The sequence below is a fragment of the Cotesia typhae genome, unplaced genomic scaffold, assembly GCF_013202065.1.
Source record: "Cotesia typhae breed Kobodo isofemale line unplaced genomic scaffold, CoteBio_Ctyphae contig_413, whole genome shotgun sequence".
NCBI classification, from domain to species: domain Eukaryota; kingdom Metazoa; phylum Arthropoda; class Insecta; order Hymenoptera; family Braconidae; genus Cotesia; species Cotesia typhae.
In genome coordinates this window covers 738,455-756,115 of record NW_027423750.1, presented here as the reverse complement: position 1 = coordinate 756,115, position 17,661 = coordinate 738,455, and the positions used below count along the sequence as shown (strand labels likewise).

The window sequence follows — 17,661 nt, the reverse complement described above, 5'->3', positions numbered from 1 at the left end:
TCGAGTTATGAAAATTGAATTAGCCGACATTTTTTTATTTTTGTAATTTATTTTGTTGATTGAAAAATAAATTTTTTAAAAGTAAAAAAAAAAATTGCACGTGTAGAAAATTTGAAAAATTACGCGGGCATTTTTTTAAAATGTTTTTTTTTTTATTGTAATTTAATATCATACTGAAGTTAGCCGTCAGCTGTCATTTTTAAAAATTTTATTTAATTTTATTAATAAAAAAAATTCTAAAAATTGTCAGCTGTTTGTTAATTTTATTTTCATAATAATTATTTAATAAAAAAAAAAATAAAAATAAATTTGTAAGATTTCAAATTAAGCGCGCTTTTTTGTTAAAATAATTTTTTGTTTAAATTTTCAATTAATTGTCATTAAATTGTTGAGAAAAATTAAAAAAAATTTTTTAAAGGCTGTAATAATTAAAAACAATGTTAATTTATATGTAATTAGTAAAATAAATTAAAGCGGAAGTGAGTCAAGTGAAAATAAAAATGTGCGTACGTGTTGAACTGTGATACGGCGTAAAAGTAACCTTAAAAAACAATAATTTAAATTTGATTGATTGAAGAAAATAAATTGACAGTTTAGGTGAATTTTAATTGAGAAATTTTGATAAATTGTTTTTGAAATTTGGATTGAATTATGGCTACCGCGGTGCCTTCGAGGTTTGCAGTACTTGCTATTGATGACGATGACTCTAAGCCGAAAAAAAGTAAAAAAACTCCGGTTAGTACTAACAACAACAATGACAAAAATGTTAATAACAAACAGCTGAAAAACAAAGTTAATAATAAAAGCAAGCCACAAGTACAACAAAATTCTCAGCCTAAAAAAGATGACAAAAAAAAATCTAAGGTAATTTTTTTTTTTTATTTATTTATTAATAATTATTTATAATTTAATTTTTTTTTTTTTTTTTTTTATTTTTAGCAAAATAAAAAGAAGAAAGTTGAAAAAGAAAGTCAGCAATGGGAACAATGGAAAGAAAAAGATTCTATGGTAATTATTTTATTTTATTAAATTTTTTTTTTTAATTTAAAAAATTGTTTTTGCCATAATTTTTTTGTTAACAAAAATTATATAAATAATAAAATAATTTTTATGTATTATTTTAATTTATAGTCTGTTGAAGAAACTTATAAACAACAATTGCACGAAGCATTAGTGCTGTCAAAATTAGCTTACGAAGAGCAAAAAGAAAATAGTGTGAAAAAAAGTCCCGATCACTCGAGTAAAAAATCCAGCGGTAATAAAAATAATAAAAAATCAGCTACTATGTCATTGGAGCAGTTTAATAATTTGAATTCTGCTGACAAAGTTATTCAAGAGCCAGAACATGACAAGCCTAAAGGTAATTTTAATTTATTTAATTATTTATTCAAAAAAATAAAATTTTTTTTTAACAGAATCAGACGTGGAATTTTTCGACCGCATTGATAAAGAAACAAAGCAAGAGCTTATAAAAAACAAACAGCGTGATATTTTAAAATCACGTTTGAACCAATTAGACGATGATATATCACTCGTCCAATTAAAAGTCGAGGTTGAAAAACGCGACACTGAGATAGAGGAATTGAAAAAAACTATTGAAGCTCTGAGGAATGAATTGTCTCAGGTCAAAGAGAGGAACAAGAAGCTTTGCAATATTCTAGCTGTTGGAGAAAGTAAGCCAACTTTTATAAATTTGTAATTTTTTAATTAAAAAAATTAATTTTTAATTTTTTTAATTTTTACAGTGAAAGACAAAGCATCGGTCATTGCCGAAGTCTCAAAATTACAAGAGATAAGGGACGAATTGACGTCCGAAGTAAGTTTGCTGCATGCGCAATTGGAACAGGAACGTTCCAAAACTCGAGCCTCCAGTGCTGATTTAAAAAATACTAAAAATAAGAAAAAAGTCACAAATGACACTGCCTAATTTAGCATTTAATAATTATTAATTATTAAGCTACCGAACCAGTTTTAAAAATTATTTTTTTTTATTTAAAAAAGGGTATTTTTGTTATTTTTTTTTTTTTTTTCACAATTTTTAAAAGTACTCTTGAATTTTTTTAATTTATAAAATTTAAAAAATGTGATTTATTTAAATTTATCTTCCGTAGGATAATTAGCTTTCAAAGTACAACTTAAAAATTAAAAAATTAAAAAAAAACTACGACTAATTAATTATTATAAAATAATAAGCCAGTATGATTTAAATACTTAATTAGCCAGTGCATTGATATTTATTTACAATTTATAATAATTCATTATTGATTGATGATATAATTATACACGTACATAATGGTATAAAATAATTATTGTACTTGTTTATAAACTTCCATATTTAACTTTATACTATTTTGTAACAAAGTTTAAGGAAATAAATCTATATAATTAAGAAAATAAAATAGAAAGAAATTTTTTTAATTAAATTAAAAAATTCAAATTAATAAAATTTTTAAAAAATCATTAAAATTCATATTTATAATTTTAAAAATATTGAGTAAAGATAAAAAATAATTAAATTTTTTTATTAGACAGAAAAAATATCCCTTTGAAAATTTTTATGAAAGCACACGTCACTTTTTACACGTTAATCCTCATCCGGATTACAACATACACAAGCCTCATTCATTTTTATATACTTAAAAAAAAATAATTATTTTTTTTCCATTTCTTTCTTCATTCTATTGTTATTTACTATTTTTTTTACAGCTTTACTTTTTTTTTTTTTTTATTCGAATTACACGTTTCGCCAACATTTTTTTCCTTCTACTATTATTATTATTATTGCCAAACGAGTAATCTAAAAAAAATCGTTCGATACAATACTTTTTTAAGCTTTGTGTCACTTTATATTTTTTTCAGAAAAATTTTTTTAAAATAAAATTAATGAAAAATATTTCATCAGTTAAAAATATTGGATTCAAGCAAATTCTACTTAACATTTAGATCGGGGAGTTTTGACCAATAAAAGGGGCATTAGTGTTAAATGGGTGGGTTGCCGGACAAAAAAAAAAGAGTAGAAAGTTAAGGGATAGTTATTAAAATTACTCTTGTATTTATTTATTTAAAAATCAGAGTATTTAATTGTCGACAAGTGTACTAAGAGGTGGAATATAATAAAATAAAGAGCGGAGGGATATGAAACGCCGGAGGGTGGATTTTAGATGGGGGAGAGAAGGGTGGAACGGATTCATTATCTGACAGTAGTCTATTGTCATTTCTGCGGGTTGAGATTTATTCGGATCCATCACTTGGTTTTTAAATTTTATTATTTAAAATTGTTTAATTTAATTTTTATAATATTTATTATTGTTATTATTATTGTAATTTGTCCACTGATGATATTTTTAATGATATAAGCTCATTCTGATGTTATACTCATCGAGACCTTTCATTTGAATACCCACATGCATTTTTGATATATTTTTCATATATATATATATATATATATATATATATATATATATATATATATATATATATATATATATATATAATATATATAAATATATAAAATATATGAAAAATTGATGTGGGTATTCAAATGAAAGCTCTTGATGAGTACAACGTCAGAATGAGCTTAAATCTAAAAAAATGTCAATAATTAAGAAATGACGTTGTATTTCGTCCACTGATGATATTTTTGACGATATAAGCTCATCCTGGAGTTATACTCATCAAGACCTTTCATTTGAGTACCCACATCAATTTTTCATGTATTTATATATATTATATATATGTATATATGAAAAATATATCAAAAATGCATGTGGGTACTTAAATGAAAGCTCTCGATGAGCGTAACATCGGAATGAGCTTAAATCTTAAAAAAAGTCAATAATAAAAAAATGACATTGTATTTTGTCCACTGATGATATTTTAAACGATTAAATAATTTTTTAATTTTTACTACATAAAATAAAAAATAATCATTACTGATAAAAAAAACGTGGACTAAAATGACAAAATAAAAAAAAAAAAACTCTAGAAGGGTGAGATTAAAATTTTAGAGATATCGATTCGGGTTTGTGAAATACTCTGTTGACAACCGGGAGGAGATCGTCAAAGAGCATAATAATTACTGTGCCCGCAGAGGAGAAGAGATACTCAAACCAACCCCTTTGTTCTATAGTCACTTTGCTCGGATATAAATGCGTGCTTAGCGTTATATATCCATGTGAATATCATAATCAGAGTGAGACGAAAATAAAGTGATCACTCCTTCATTTTCGATATATCTGGATAGCAATAGCAAAAGGGACTAACTCCAACAGGAGAAAGTCAAAGCTTCTATATCTATACCCATATAATGTACCTACTACCATTATGTAATTGATCTGGGGCGCAATTCAGATACTCTCGCATCACATCTATCAGTAAAATATGTCCCGATATTTCGTTTTTACATCCGTTTTTAATTATTTATGTTTACTGTTCCAGAATTCGTCATTTTATTTATTTCCCTGGCGACATCTTCGATTTAATTTATTAAATTTATGTAATTAATTTTTTTTTTTTACTGATATAATTAAATGTCTATTAATTTTATTAGACGGCAGATATATTTAATGAAAGTTTGCTGGCGACCTTCTGTCTCACCCGTTTCTTCCGTTCGCCTTTAAACCAACGAGAGTGTTTCCTAACTTTATATTTAGGGATAACTTGCAAATTTACATCACTCATTTAATTTTACCGGATATCCTATTTTAATTAATTTTTTACTTGTTTTTAAAGTTGAAAAATTTTTATTTTTATTTTAAAATTTATAAAAATTAATTTTTTTTAAATTGAATAAAAAATAAAATAAAATTAATCAATTTTAAAACTCGAATAAAAAATTAAATTTTTAATTTTTAATTTTAAATCAATGATTTTATTTATAATTAAAGTGATTTATTATTGCAAGTTGTGAAAAAAGAGAGAGACGGAGAGACTGGTGATAAACGCATTCGTGTCAAAAGGTAATTCAGGTCTCGATCCGTGTTATCCTTTGACCTCTTGCCCGTCGTCTCAAACTTATTTCGATCCTTTACTGGCTCGTGCAGGGACACCAAGAGACAGAGGTCCTCTGCTGAAACCCGATAACATCCACAAGCTTAAACTCTACGGTTATATTATTATATAATATACTTTCTGGACTATTTAATAAATTGTTAAAAAATTTAGGGAATTAATATCAAAGAAATTAATTTTTAACTTAAAAAAAATTTTTCATATATTTTATATATTTTACAAATATATAAAATATATAAAAAATATTGACTTTTTCAAAGATATAAGCTCATCCCGATGTTATACTCATCAAGACCTTTCATTTGACTACCCACATGGCATTTTTTATATATTTTATATATATGGTATTTGTGGAATATGTAAATATATAAAATATATGAAAAATTGATGTGGGTATTCAAATAAAAGCTCTTGATGAGTGTAACATCAAAATGAGTTTATATTTTAATAAATGTCAATAATTAAGAAATGACCTTTTATTTTGTGAAATATTGACATTTTTTTAAATATAAATTCATTTCCATGTTACACTCATCGAGACCTTTTATTTGAGTACCCACATCAATTTTCATATATTTTATATATTTATATATATTATATATATATATATATATATATATATATATATATATATATATATATATATATATATATATATATATATATATATATATATATGTATATATGAAAAATATATGAAAAATGCATGTGGGTATTCAAATGAAAGCTCTTGATGAGTGTAACATCAGGATGAGCTTAAATCTTTAAAAAAATCAATAGTTAAAAAAAATACATTGCAATTTAACAAAAGTTATTATTTAATAAAGCAAAATTTTATTTATTTAAAATTCACATGGCAGTCACATAGTTGCTATTTTTAATTACCAGCGTAGTCTATAAATAAATAAAAAGACTTGCAATAAATTTATAAATTAATAAATTGACCTAATTAAAGATATAAACCAAAGACGAGGATAAACAAAATATAGACGGGTAGAATAATGAAATCTAAACCAGGAAGTTAGTGTGATTGTCTAGCTGGGATCTGGCTGATGGCTGAGATGTCTATGTCTATGTCTGGCAGTTGGTTTCGACGCGATAACAGATAACACGAGTAAAGAAGATAGACAAGCTCATTGCTGCCTCCCCTGTCCTAGCTTCTACCTTCTACCTTCTATACCCTCAGCCCTCAACCCTCAACCCTCTGCCGGTGGATCTCTCCTCCATTATAACACACCCCCTCCTGTCCTGGATAGAGGATACGCCGTGCAAAACCCCGTCAACCGAATGAGGGACACAGGAGCGGAGCGCGGGGGTGGATAGTCACATCGGATCGCAAACAAAAGACGAACTAGCGCGCGCCACTCATCGTTCGAGCTCGATGCGACAACGAGTGACGTTCTCCCTTCTCCTCCCTCCCGAGAACCATTACGAGTATGAGTATAGGCATGAGGGTGGGTTACGCGATGCTCGGGATATCCAACCCCTAACTACTACCACGATGCCTACGAGTTAACATTATTCCCCTCACCCCTTTCTCTGTTTTATAAATACATAGATATATATCTATATATTCATATAGATGTGTGGGAGCTCTTCATTCTCCTGTCATGTTTCACCCCCTATTTTCTCTACTCACCCCCTATTTTCCCCTCTCAAATTCATCTACACTTGTTCTCACTATCAGTTCTAACATTTCTGTCATTTTAAATGTAAATTTTGGGTAATAGTTTCACGAAAAATCTTTTTTTTTTTTTTTTTTTTAAATACAATTAAAAAATATTTATAATTTTAATTAATTTTTTTAATGAAAATTAATTTTAAATTTAATTAAAAAAAAAAAAAAAGTTAGCACCAGTTCATCAAACCAGCTTATGAGCGTCTATTTTCTTAACAACTTTGGTTATAGAAAATATATTTTATCTTCATTGAATTTTATTTTTTAGTCAAAATTAATTTAATAATTTTTATTAAAAATAAATTTTTAAAAGAAGAAATAACATGTTGATTATTAAATTAAATTTTTTAAAGAAGAAATGATAAATATAGTATTAAATTAAATTTTTATCCAAAAACTATTTTTTATCTTCATTAAAATTAATTTTTTTAGCAAAAATTAATACATTAGCTTATTGAGAAAAATTTTGAAAGAAGAAATAATATATTAATCATTTTACCTATGACATTAAAAAAATAAAATGCGTTAGAATTAAAAAAAATTTAATGAAGAATATTGTCAATAAATTCGAATAAAAATTTATAGGAAATATTGTTGAGAATTTGAAGTAAATTTAAAGTTATATCGTTCACACGTGATTGGTAAGCACATGCAATGCTCTGATACTGCAAGACTTCACGGGACGGGTATTATGTAAATTTCATCCCCAAAGGGTGTGATGATATGTATTTTATATATTTTATATATTTGGTATAAAGATTTTTATTGTTAAATCTGAGAAATAAAATTTTGTAAGTATTTTTATTATTTATTTATAGTTTGATATAGATTTTTAAATATTTTTGGAGAAGAAATATTTATTTAAAAAAATTTTATGGTAACTAGTAATAAATTTTATTCAAGAAAATTATTTAAGATAAATATTTATAAAAAAAGAATAAATAATTTAAAAATTAAAAAAAAAATTAATAAATAATAAAAAAAGATAAATATTTATAAAAAAAGGTGATACTTTAAAGAGTAGAAAACAATTTACGCGAAAATTTCGCATCACCGGTTTCGGTGACTGGATACACTCTTATTTGTCCCCGCGGCAATCTGTCGGGTCTGAAAAGCTTCTCATCCTCATTCTTCTTCTTTTTTTTTTTCTCTTTCTTCCCCTTTACTTCCATCTCCTATCTGGAAGCTCCAACTGGCACAGTGGTAGGATAGGACAGGAGCTTTAACGCTCACTAACATCAGATCACTGTTGACTTGATGTTTTTTTCTTCTTTTCTTTGCACCACACGTTTTATTTATTTCTTCTCTCTTTATTCGGTGTGCTGCCGCTGAAATTCACTACGGACTCTCTTTAACACTTAACAATACACATCAATACTGGTGTATATTTGTATATATCTGTATATTTGTAGCATTTACCACAGAGAATCAGTTCTTCCCTCGTCTCTCGTCTGCTGTCGTCACTGCAAAGTCACACGGGAATTTTAAACACCGAGGATTCGTCACCGCGTTTTATCATTTTATCATTTTATATTTCTTCTCCCTTTCCTCTTGTTCCCTTCCAGCATTCTAGTGGAGACAATTTACATTCTAACCCACCGCTAACTCATCGGTCCTCGCTCCAGATTATATTATGCAAATTATTTTCTTCTCCGGAAAATGTCAATTTTTAAGTAAAATAAATAAAATAAAAGTACCTCCAAAATGGGAGACAATGATAATAAAAAGTACATAAAATAAAAACAAAACACCTTTATTTTAAAGTCCATAAAGGTTTCTTCTGAGAAAAGCTTTCAGATTATTATTTTTTATTCCTGCGCGCTTCTTTCCGCTCTTTTGTATACAATATATTGTCGCTAGTTCGTGTATATCATATATATTTATATTTATATCTATCAGTGTAATATATTCTTCATTGCAGTACCTGCAGATAGTATACACTACTATTTACAGACTTTTGCTTTTTAAAATATACTGAAGAAATTTTTTTTCTTTAAATAATTTATTAAAAAATTTCATTTAATTATCATTTCTTCTTTTAGTAAATTAATCTTTCAATTTTCAATTGAAAAATTCAATTTATTAATTTTTTAATAGCAACCTTGTTTTTATATGATTTGATCATATTATTATCCTGGAAAAAATTTTTTCATATTCCCTTGATAATATAAAAAAATTGTTTTTAATTTAAAAATTCATATATTAATTTTTCATTGAAAAATTAATTTTCAATAATATATTATTTTTTCCCTAAAAATTCATAAAAAAATTAATTTAAATATTCTAGTAATTAAAAAATTAAATTTATAGAAAATTTAATTTTTTAACGAAGAAATATAAATTTTTTCAAAAAAAAAAAAAAAAAAATTATTTCTTCAATTAATAAATAAAATTTTCATTAAATAAATTATTAATTTATTTATTTAAATAAAAATAAATAAATAAATAATTTTTTTGAAATTAAAGCATTGCAAAAAAATAAATTAAAAAAATAAAATCTAGCATACGGGTCTCTTCCCAAACTAGTGATCCTTGAAATGATCGTAGGGTAGTCCTTTACGTAAGTACATGGTCATAATAGCTCAGAAAACATTGATGTATACATCCTTTCTATTATTTCCCCCACTTGAAAGTTAATCTCTAAAATGCATTGAAAAGTACTCCCTAGCTCTTATCTCCTCCTGCCTGACAATCAGAAATCAAGATAAAAAAACGGTAAGGTAGAATTCGTTTCCCGCCCACTCGCGACAAAATGTGGCATTCAACAGGGTTGAGGGGCTTGGGTCTGTAAGCGAGCGCGGCTTTAAAAATCGCGGAGGGAGAGTATATCTCCGCCGGGGGAAGCTTTAAAACCGGGAGGAGAGACGGGGAGGGAAATGATGCGCAGGTTGGCCGGATCATCTCAAAACCGCCACCACCCCCGTCGTTCTGACGAATATCCTCTCACTTTTGTCATTTTAACTAAAATTTAGCCCCTCTTTCGCTACAGAATCCCCTCTACTGTCCCAGCCGCCCTCAACCCTCGCCAGGACAATTCCTTTGGTTCATCTTTCTGTCATTGTCATTTGCAAGCTTCTCACTTGGAGATTTTACCGAAGGGAGGAAAAGAGACCGCGAATTTGTCACCCCCAGAGACTTTATCGTCCCCCAAACTCGCTAAACTTCCCGACTCTCCACAGGACTACACTCCGCTACGATTATTATCTCATTTGCCGGCGCGAAGTACACACGTGCTTTTTTTAGTGCGTGATTTTTCCACATTTTTAATTGTTTATTATTAAATATTCATTTTATTTTAAATTGTCTTCAAACAGGTGAGTGATTTTTTTTAAATTTCAATTTTTTAAAGTGGAAATTTTTAATTTTTAAGGAAAAAATTCCGCGTTTAGTCAGGCACATTTTTTTTTTTTTTTTTTTAATTTATCAAAGTGGAAATTTTAATTTTCAAGGAGAAAATTCCGCGTTTGGTCAGACATTTTTTTTATATAAAGTTTGTGAAGAGGAAATGTAAATGTAAATTTATGAGAGGCAAATTGAAACAATCCGCCAATTAGAGGCAGCGACGTGACGGGATTATGCAGATTTCTTGTTACAAGAGTCGCTGACGGATAATATAGTTTGCTAGACCGTAGAACGAAATTTCCGAAATATTATCTGGAGTGGAAGAGAGACTAACTGGCACTGTCACTTTTAAAGTTTATGCTATTTTAGAGTTGTCTTTTGAATTATTTTAATAATTTTTTGAATAACTAACCCAGAATTTTTTAAAATTATTAAAAAATTAAAAAATAAGGTAAAAGCTCCAATTATTGACACCCTAAATTATTTTTAAATATATTTAATCATCTGTAATAAGAATAACTATTATATAAATTTTTATTAAATTTTAATTAATTAAAAAATTGAAAAAAATTACTGTCAGTTGAAAATATTAAATATTAATTATTAAAAAAAAAATAAAGTTTAAATTAATTTCTTCATTAAATTATGATCTTTTTTTTTTTTTTTTTTTTTTTTTTTAACTAACAATATATGATAAATTTATGAAATTGAATAATCGAAATGCTTAAAAAAAAATCAAATCACAACTCTGTCTCCTATAGTGTCAATAATTGGAGCTTTTACCTTATTTAATAAAGTTTTTTAAATTCTAGAGCTAGGGTTAAAAATATTAAAAAATTGTATCAGACCTTTTTTGTAGGAAATTTAATTTTCTTTGAAAAAGGTCATCATCGATTTTGCCCTATCTCTGATATTTTGGCCAAAATATAAATTAAAACTCCAAAAATAAAGTTTTAAAAATTGTCCTGAGTTTTCAAAAGTTAAAAATGCTGATTTTGGGTAAAATATTGAAAATATGGAAAATGTACATCAGACTTTTTTTTTATAGATAATTTAATTTCCTTTAAAAAAGGTCCTTATCAATTTTCCCCTATCTCTCATTATTTCTCCAAAATTTGAATTTAATCTTTAGCAATAAAATTTTGCAACTTATCTACAGTTTTGCAAATTATTACTTATATTATTATTAAATATTAATGTAAAAAATAAATAATAATAGTAATAATAATAATAATAATAAGTTGATTAAAGAGTAGCCATGACATATTTATCAGTTGTCAGAGTAAAACTGACAGGAGTCCATTTCCCTTTGGTTGAAGATTGTATAACTCTACAACTATACAGTTGTTGGTCTGTTGTACAAGTATCTGTACTCGAGCGATACTCCACCACTGTTGTAGAAACTAGTGTATGTAGAGCGAACAGGGTTGGGAATATAATATCTCCCTGACGGAAGGAACAACGTGGTGGACGCCGTTTGTTTGGAGAAAACAATGCTCCCGAAACAATGCCCATATACTTGTCTCTTTTTACTCTTTCTACTCTCTCCTTGATATCATCCACTCTCATCCTCTTTATACATTTTCTCCATCCACCCTTTTATAATTCTATCTTCTATCACACTTTTCCATCATCTACTTCTTTTCTCCTTACCTTTAAAAAAAAAAAAAAGAAACATTTTTTTACAATTATTCATCTTTAAAAAGTATACTTTAATATTAATAAAATTACATTAATTTTTATATTATTACAGTAGATACTGTGATAAATAATCTTTAAAAATATTATTTAATTAATTCGACTAAAAATGAGAACACTAGACACTTATTTTTTAATGAATAATTTGCGATCCTGCGCTTGGGTTTTAATACAAATTTAGTACTTTCCGTACACTGATTTAACTGATTTAACAGTATTTAAACTTACCAATTAATCAGTCATTAATAACCCTTTAAATAATTACAAATAAAATGATAAATGAATTTACATAAATGAGATTGCATCTAACCCAATAAATTCCCTTATATTATTATAGTTTTGGTTTAGGATTACGAGGTCAGGGAATTTTTAAACATGAGCATGATTAATATTCTAAGGACGTTCATGCGTGAAAATAGTAGATCAACATTTTTTAGAGGTTCAATAATTATTTAATAATTTTTTTCAAAAATTAAAAATCCTTTGGCGATTTTTTTAAAAAGTTATTAACGATATAAAATATTATTTCTAAGTACAAGACCTTTCTATTTTAAATAATTTTTATATTATTACAGTAGATACTGTAATAAATAATCTTTTAAAATATTTATTATTTTATTTAATATAATAAAAACTATTTTGGTTGATTTGTTGACCGAAGTAGAAGACAGCCGATGAAGCTTGCTACATAAATATACACAAACACATTAACCGTCAACACACATAATATTATTTAACTGTTTAATCTGTCAAAAAGTTTACATTTACATCCACCTAATTACATCCTTTTAATTAACAATTAAAATACAGTGTAGACCTCTAATTAACGACTCGTATATATTAACTGATATTCTACAATAAATCCCTAAAAAATATTTCGGATAAATAAAACAAATTATAAATCATTAGATTTTAGCCTTATCGAAATTAATGATTTTAATTTTGATATTACGAAGAAAATATTGGTCTTGGAAAAAAATTTTTAAACAAAAGTAGGAAATTTAATTTTATACAAAAAATGTCTTATGATTTTATACAGCCAATATTTTCGCTGTAATTCCAAAATGAAGATTAATAAATATTAATAAATTTCATAATAATTACTACTTATTAAATCCATTAACGTTAACGTCCTAAATAATTTCTCCTCAAAGTACAATTAATTATATCCAACAGAACAGCAGAAATCATGGAAGTGTTAAGTCTCCTGTCTTACAATCCCTTGTTCAAATATCCAACATAAGATCCTATTCAATTAATCCCAACGAACAATGCCTTACAATTCAACAGCAGACTCTCCAGTAAATTCTTTGTTTAATTATTCCCAGATCAACAATGACAACGACCACGGGGGATCCATCAAGCCTAAAAACACCAGCCAGCCTCTCGGGGGGTGATTTAGTGTCCAGACTACTAGCCGCGACTCCTCCGTACCTCTACAACGTCCCGCTGACGCCCCACAGTTTCTTCTTCAGCGAGATGCTGCGGTCTTTTGTCCAAGCCAAGGCATCGTCTTCCTCGGAAGCTTCTTCAGCAACGACTCCTTCGTCTTCGGCAGTCGCGAATAATTTATCAAATAATCGCAGACGGAAACGCTCTTGGCGAGACGCTAGAGAACGTCCCTTAGAGCTGACCAAGGACAAGAGTGTCTTGAGCGACTCTAAATACTTTCACCAGGAGCTGGCTCCTGAAAATAATCGGTACAGGTCTGCAGCTGCTGCTGGGGCTGAGTACGAAGAAAAAAATCAAGGGCAAAATCTTGAAGCGGAAAAAAATCAAAATCAATTTGAACCTTTGAAGTCTGTTGATGAAAATCGGGATTTCTTGAAGAACAGACACTTTTTTGATGATCCTTCTAGATTATTTAATAATAATAATAGCAATAATATTAATAATAATAATAATAATAATAATAATAATAATAATAATAATAATAATAATAATAATAATAATAATAATAATAATAGTGAAGGAGAAAATTTAGAAGAAAATCGCAAAGACACTGCAATGGGATTTATAGAAGGGGAAAAAAATTCTAAATTAGAATTTAAAAATCAAAACTACGGTTTACCTGCTCCAGGAAATTCAGAGTTTACTCCCTCGCCGTTCTGGTACCCGCCGTACCCGATTCCGCCGCAGTACCCCGGGATAGACCCCCTGCACTTCTTCATAGACTTACGTGTCTCCGGACACATCTGGGATCGCAAAGTTAACAGCGAGAGGCAGCCTATTTTTAAGAACAAACACTGCTCCGCGTTTAGCGTACCTCAGACCGCTAAAGAATATAATCGACCGCTTAATTTAACTCGCGACGAAGCCGGTGCCTATAAGAATAAGGAAAATTATAGGGGCACTCATTTTATTTTTAAAAATTTGAGTAAGACTTACCGGGATATTGAGAATAAGAGCAATCGGGAGAAATGCGACGGTAACAATGATGAAGGTGAGTTTTAGAGTCAGAAAATATTTTTTTTTTTTTTTTTTTTTTTTTTATAGAATATGTTTGAAATTAATGAAAATTAATTTAGCAGATAGTTGATTTAAAAAATTTTCTTTAATTTTTAAAGCATTTCGACATTTTTCTGACTTTTTTCAAACAAAGTAACTTTTTCTACCGGCCGCCATTTTTAAAAATATAAAAAAAAAAACTTTTAGGTTATGTTTTGTAAATAAAAAATATTTTATAGAATTTTGATTTTTTTTCTTTTTAATATTTCAAATTATTAAAAAAATTTTTTTAATTAATTTTCTTTAATTTTTAAAGAATTTTGACAGTTTTCTGACTTTTTTCTAACAAAGGAGTTTTTTCTACCCGGCGCCATTTTTAAAAATGTCACTTTTTTAAAAAAAAAACGTTACACTTTTTTTTAATTTTTTTTGGCGCTATTTTCAAAAATATTAATTTTTTTAAAAAATCACAATTATTTAAAAGAAAAAAATTATTTATAAAATTTAAACTTGTCAAAAATTTAATAAATTAATTTAATAAAATAAAACTATCAATTCTTCACCTAAAAAATTAAAAAACAAAATTTTTTGACAGCTGTCAAAATTAAAACTAAAGTTTATTTATTGTTTACCAAGTTTTGACGTTTCCTTATTTTTTCTAGCCGTCGGTAGCTCATCACAGCAAGACAGAGCGTCACCGTCAACTTTTAAAGAAGACAAAGAAGATGTTTCTTCCGGAACAACTTCAGGAAGTAAAAAAGACATACGTGCTCTTATTGGGTTAGAACTTGTCGTCGACTATGTCAAGGAACCGAAAGAAGAGCCCCAGCCGCTGTCACCCACCGCCAATATATAAATTGTTATAATTATAAATCTGTATTTTAAAATCTTAGAAATTATTAAATAATTAAATAATTAATTAATTAACTAAATATTGGATAATTAAATTATGTGCAATTTTATTTACTTTATTTTGTGATCTGTAAATAATTACGTGCAATCTAGATAAGTTATATGTATAATTGAATTATATAAAAATAAAGAAACTTTAATTTAAAAAATTCAATTATTGTTTGCAATTACGCGTAACTCTAAAATTATTTCACCCTTTTGTGAATTATTTAATTTTATTAATTTGCGCTGGTACTTTTCTTCTTTTGGTGGGACTCGGATTAAATTGTAGACAATTGGAGCTTTTTTAATCATTCTTGGATTTTCTGGAGAATAAATCTGGAAAATAGGAAAATTATTAAAAAAATTGATATTTTTTAATTTTAAGAAATTAAAAATTCAATATTTTTAAAATAAATTTTTGGAAGAAATTTATTAAATAAAATTATCAATTTTTTAACTAAATTATTATTTAAAAAATTCTATATTAAGAAATTTAAATAAAATTACAAGTAAAAATTTAAATATTGATTTTTGAAGAAATTAAAAAAAAAAAATTTTTGAAAAAAAATTAAAAATTTTTTTTTTTCAAATTTCTTGAAAAATTAATTTCTTTGATTGGAAAAATAAAGATTTTTGAGAAAAAAAAATTTTTTTTCATTGAAGAAATCAATAAATATCGAAAAATTGCTAATAATGATGATTTTTGGAAAAACAAAGAATTTGAAGCTTCGGGGCACTATGAAAAAAAAATCACAGTGCTTTGAATTTTTCAGGGATTTTAGGGGACACTTGGAGGTTGAAAAATTACCAACTTAATCCTTTGTTCATTCATTTTATCCAAAGTTATACCAAGTTATCCAAATATCCTTAATTATGCGAATTTTTGTCGTTTTTTCAGTTAAAGTTTTCAATTAAAAAAAAATTTTTTTGACAAAAGCTATTCACAGTATCTTATAGAGAATATCGTGTAGTATTCAAAACCGTCCTTCGATTTCCTATACGATTATTATTTCCAGAGTTATTGATTGTCAAATTGAAAAAGTACTTTTTTGCTTTGACTGACGATAACTCCGCGGCAAATCATCGTACAGGCTTTTTGATTACGTCAAATTGAAGGGCATTACATTTTCTAAAAAAGCTTTTCAGCGAAACAATGGAAAAAAATTTTTTCAAGCCCGTAGATTTTTTTTAAGATGAGAAAAAATTTGAAAAATTTTTTTTTTGTAGTTTTCTTAGAATTTCTCCAGACTCGAACATGATAAAAAATTTTCATGGTCATATCTGAAAACTAGGCACTTGGAGCTACAATTTGCTATATTTTTTTTCGCTGTACGATCATTTTCCTCGGAGTTACAGCTCGTTGAAAATCACCCAAAAATTTCGAATTTTTTTTATAAAAACTAAATTATTATCTAAAAATTCTACATAAAAAAATTACAAATTAAATTACCTTTTTTATAGAATCTTCATTTTCTTCTCCAGTAAAAAATGAAAAGTCTAAATCTCTTGAATATTGATATTCATCCAAAAAATTATCATTACTTTTCGGTTCTTTTAAAAAAACAAAATGCGCATTGACTATTGAAACAAAGAAAAATAAATATAACAATATAATAATTCATTTTAACAGTCTGAATTTTATAATATAAAACTATACAGCCGACAATTCAATCTATTATTGACTGAAACATATGCAATAATTAAAAATTAAAATCCTCTGAGAAGATTAAACATAAATAATATTTAATTCCGTTGATAATTACATATAAAAATCTAAATAATTAAAATATGCTGATAATTATTTTAAAAAACATATTTGTTTAATACATTGAGATCAATTGTATTTACCGTTGGGTTGTATTGAGACGCTCGTTGAATAATTCATTAAATTTGCGCCCACGGAAATCTACTCCCCTCTCATTGACGCTCTATATATCAGTACAAGCATAAATCTAAATAATTTTAACTCGAAAAATCTTCCTAGTCTCTCCTTTTTTTTTGTTTTATTTTATTTCAACAGTTTACGATGAATATTCAGCCACACTCGACAGTTAAGAGCGATAAATATTTAAAACGATCACAAAGATTTTATCCATAAATTTTATTTATCAGTTTCTTGAAGGATTCTGGAAAAAAAATTTTTTTACACAGAAATTATTCCTAGATATTAATAAAAAATGAAAAAAAAAAATAATTTTTTTTGAAATTTACAAACCTGAATGACTCCTTAATATTATTTATATTTTATTATTATTCCTTAACATAAATTTTAGCAATGATGAATCGTTCACGAATCGACGGCCGAGCAATTGAGGTACGACTTTACTAATATATTAACTTCATTAACACAAAGTTAATTGAGTTACTCTATAAAGGTAATCACCAACACATAAAATTCCATAATTATTTTTCATTTGTATTAATATTAATTGACAAGCAAAAAATCTAAACATTAACAGCGCATCATTTAAGACAATTGGTAATAATTTATCAGATTATCAACAATCTTCCGATTTACTGATGATTATTTGGGGTTTGTTGATGGTTCAATTATTTACTCACTATTTTATTCCATTGATTCCATCGACTTT

The 17,661-nt window shown here is 26.9% G+C and overlaps 3 protein-coding genes across 3 annotated transcripts; 2 read left to right on the top strand and 1 right to left on the bottom strand.

The window, feature by feature from the left end:
• The first annotated feature begins 426 nt into the window (after positions 1–426).
• On the top strand, positions 427–2,258 carry LOC141527853 (G kinase-anchoring protein 1). The gene is made up of 5 exons (XM_074243547.1): positions 427–864; positions 940–1,008; positions 1,132–1,360; positions 1,416–1,673; positions 1,746–2,258. Exons 1-5 carry the CDS (start codon positions 652–654, stop codon positions 1,925–1,927), a joined length of 951 nt encoding a protein of 316 aa, XP_074099648.1. The 5' UTR covers positions 427–651; the 3' UTR covers positions 1,928–2,258.
• Positions 2,259–9,869: 7,611 nt separating this feature from the next.
• Positions 9,870–15,035, top strand: LOC141527848 (uncharacterized). The gene is made up of 3 exons (XM_074243543.1): positions 9,870–10,002; positions 13,057–14,171; positions 14,839–15,035. Exons 2-3 carry the CDS (start codon positions 13,064–13,066, stop codon positions 15,030–15,032), a joined length of 1,302 nt encoding a protein of 433 aa, XP_074099644.1. The 5' UTR covers positions 9,870–10,002; positions 13,057–13,063; the 3' UTR covers positions 15,033–15,035.
• Positions 15,036–15,238: 203 nt separating this feature from the next.
• LOC141527849 (uncharacterized) lies at positions 15,239–17,344 on the bottom strand. Its single transcript, XM_074243544.1, has 4 exons — positions 17,286–17,344; positions 16,919–17,196; positions 16,521–16,648; positions 15,239–15,406 (listed from the first exon to the last, which is right to left on the bottom strand). Exons 2-4 carry the CDS (start codon positions 16,953–16,955, stop codon positions 15,239–15,241), a joined length of 333 nt encoding a protein of 110 aa, XP_074099645.1. The 5' UTR covers positions 16,956–17,196; positions 17,286–17,344.
• Between the last annotated feature and the right edge of the window lie 317 nt (positions 17,345–17,661).

Coding starts and splice junctions, on each gene's coding strand:
- LOC141527853 (XM_074243547.1), top strand. CDS start 652: ATGGCTACCGCGGTGCCTTCGAGGTTTGCAGTACTTGCTATTGATGAC. Junction 1,009..1,131: donor GGAAAGAAAAAGATTCTATG/GTAATTATTTTA, acceptor TTTAATTTATAG/TCTGTTGAAGAAACTTATAA. Junction 1,361..1,415: donor AGAACATGACAAGCCTAAAG/GTAATTTTAATT, acceptor TTTTTTTAACAG/AATCAGACGTGGAATTTTTC.
- LOC141527848 (XM_074243543.1), top strand. CDS start 13,064: ATGACAACGACCACGGGGGATCCATCAAGCCTAAAAACACCAGCCAGC. Junction 14,172..14,838: donor CGACGGTAACAATGATGAAG/GTGAGTTTTAGA, acceptor TATTTTTTCTAG/CCGTCGGTAGCTCATCACAG.
- LOC141527849 (XM_074243544.1), bottom strand. CDS start 16,955: ATGAATTATTCAACGAGCGTCTCAATACAACCCAACG. Junction 16,649..16,918: donor CGTCTCAATACAACCCAACG/GTAAATACAATT, acceptor TTGTTTCAATAG/TCAATGCGCATTTTGTTTTT. Junction 15,407..16,520: donor ATGAAGATTCTATAAAAAAG/GTAATTTAATTT, acceptor CCTATTTTCCAG/ATTTATTCTCCAGAAAATCC.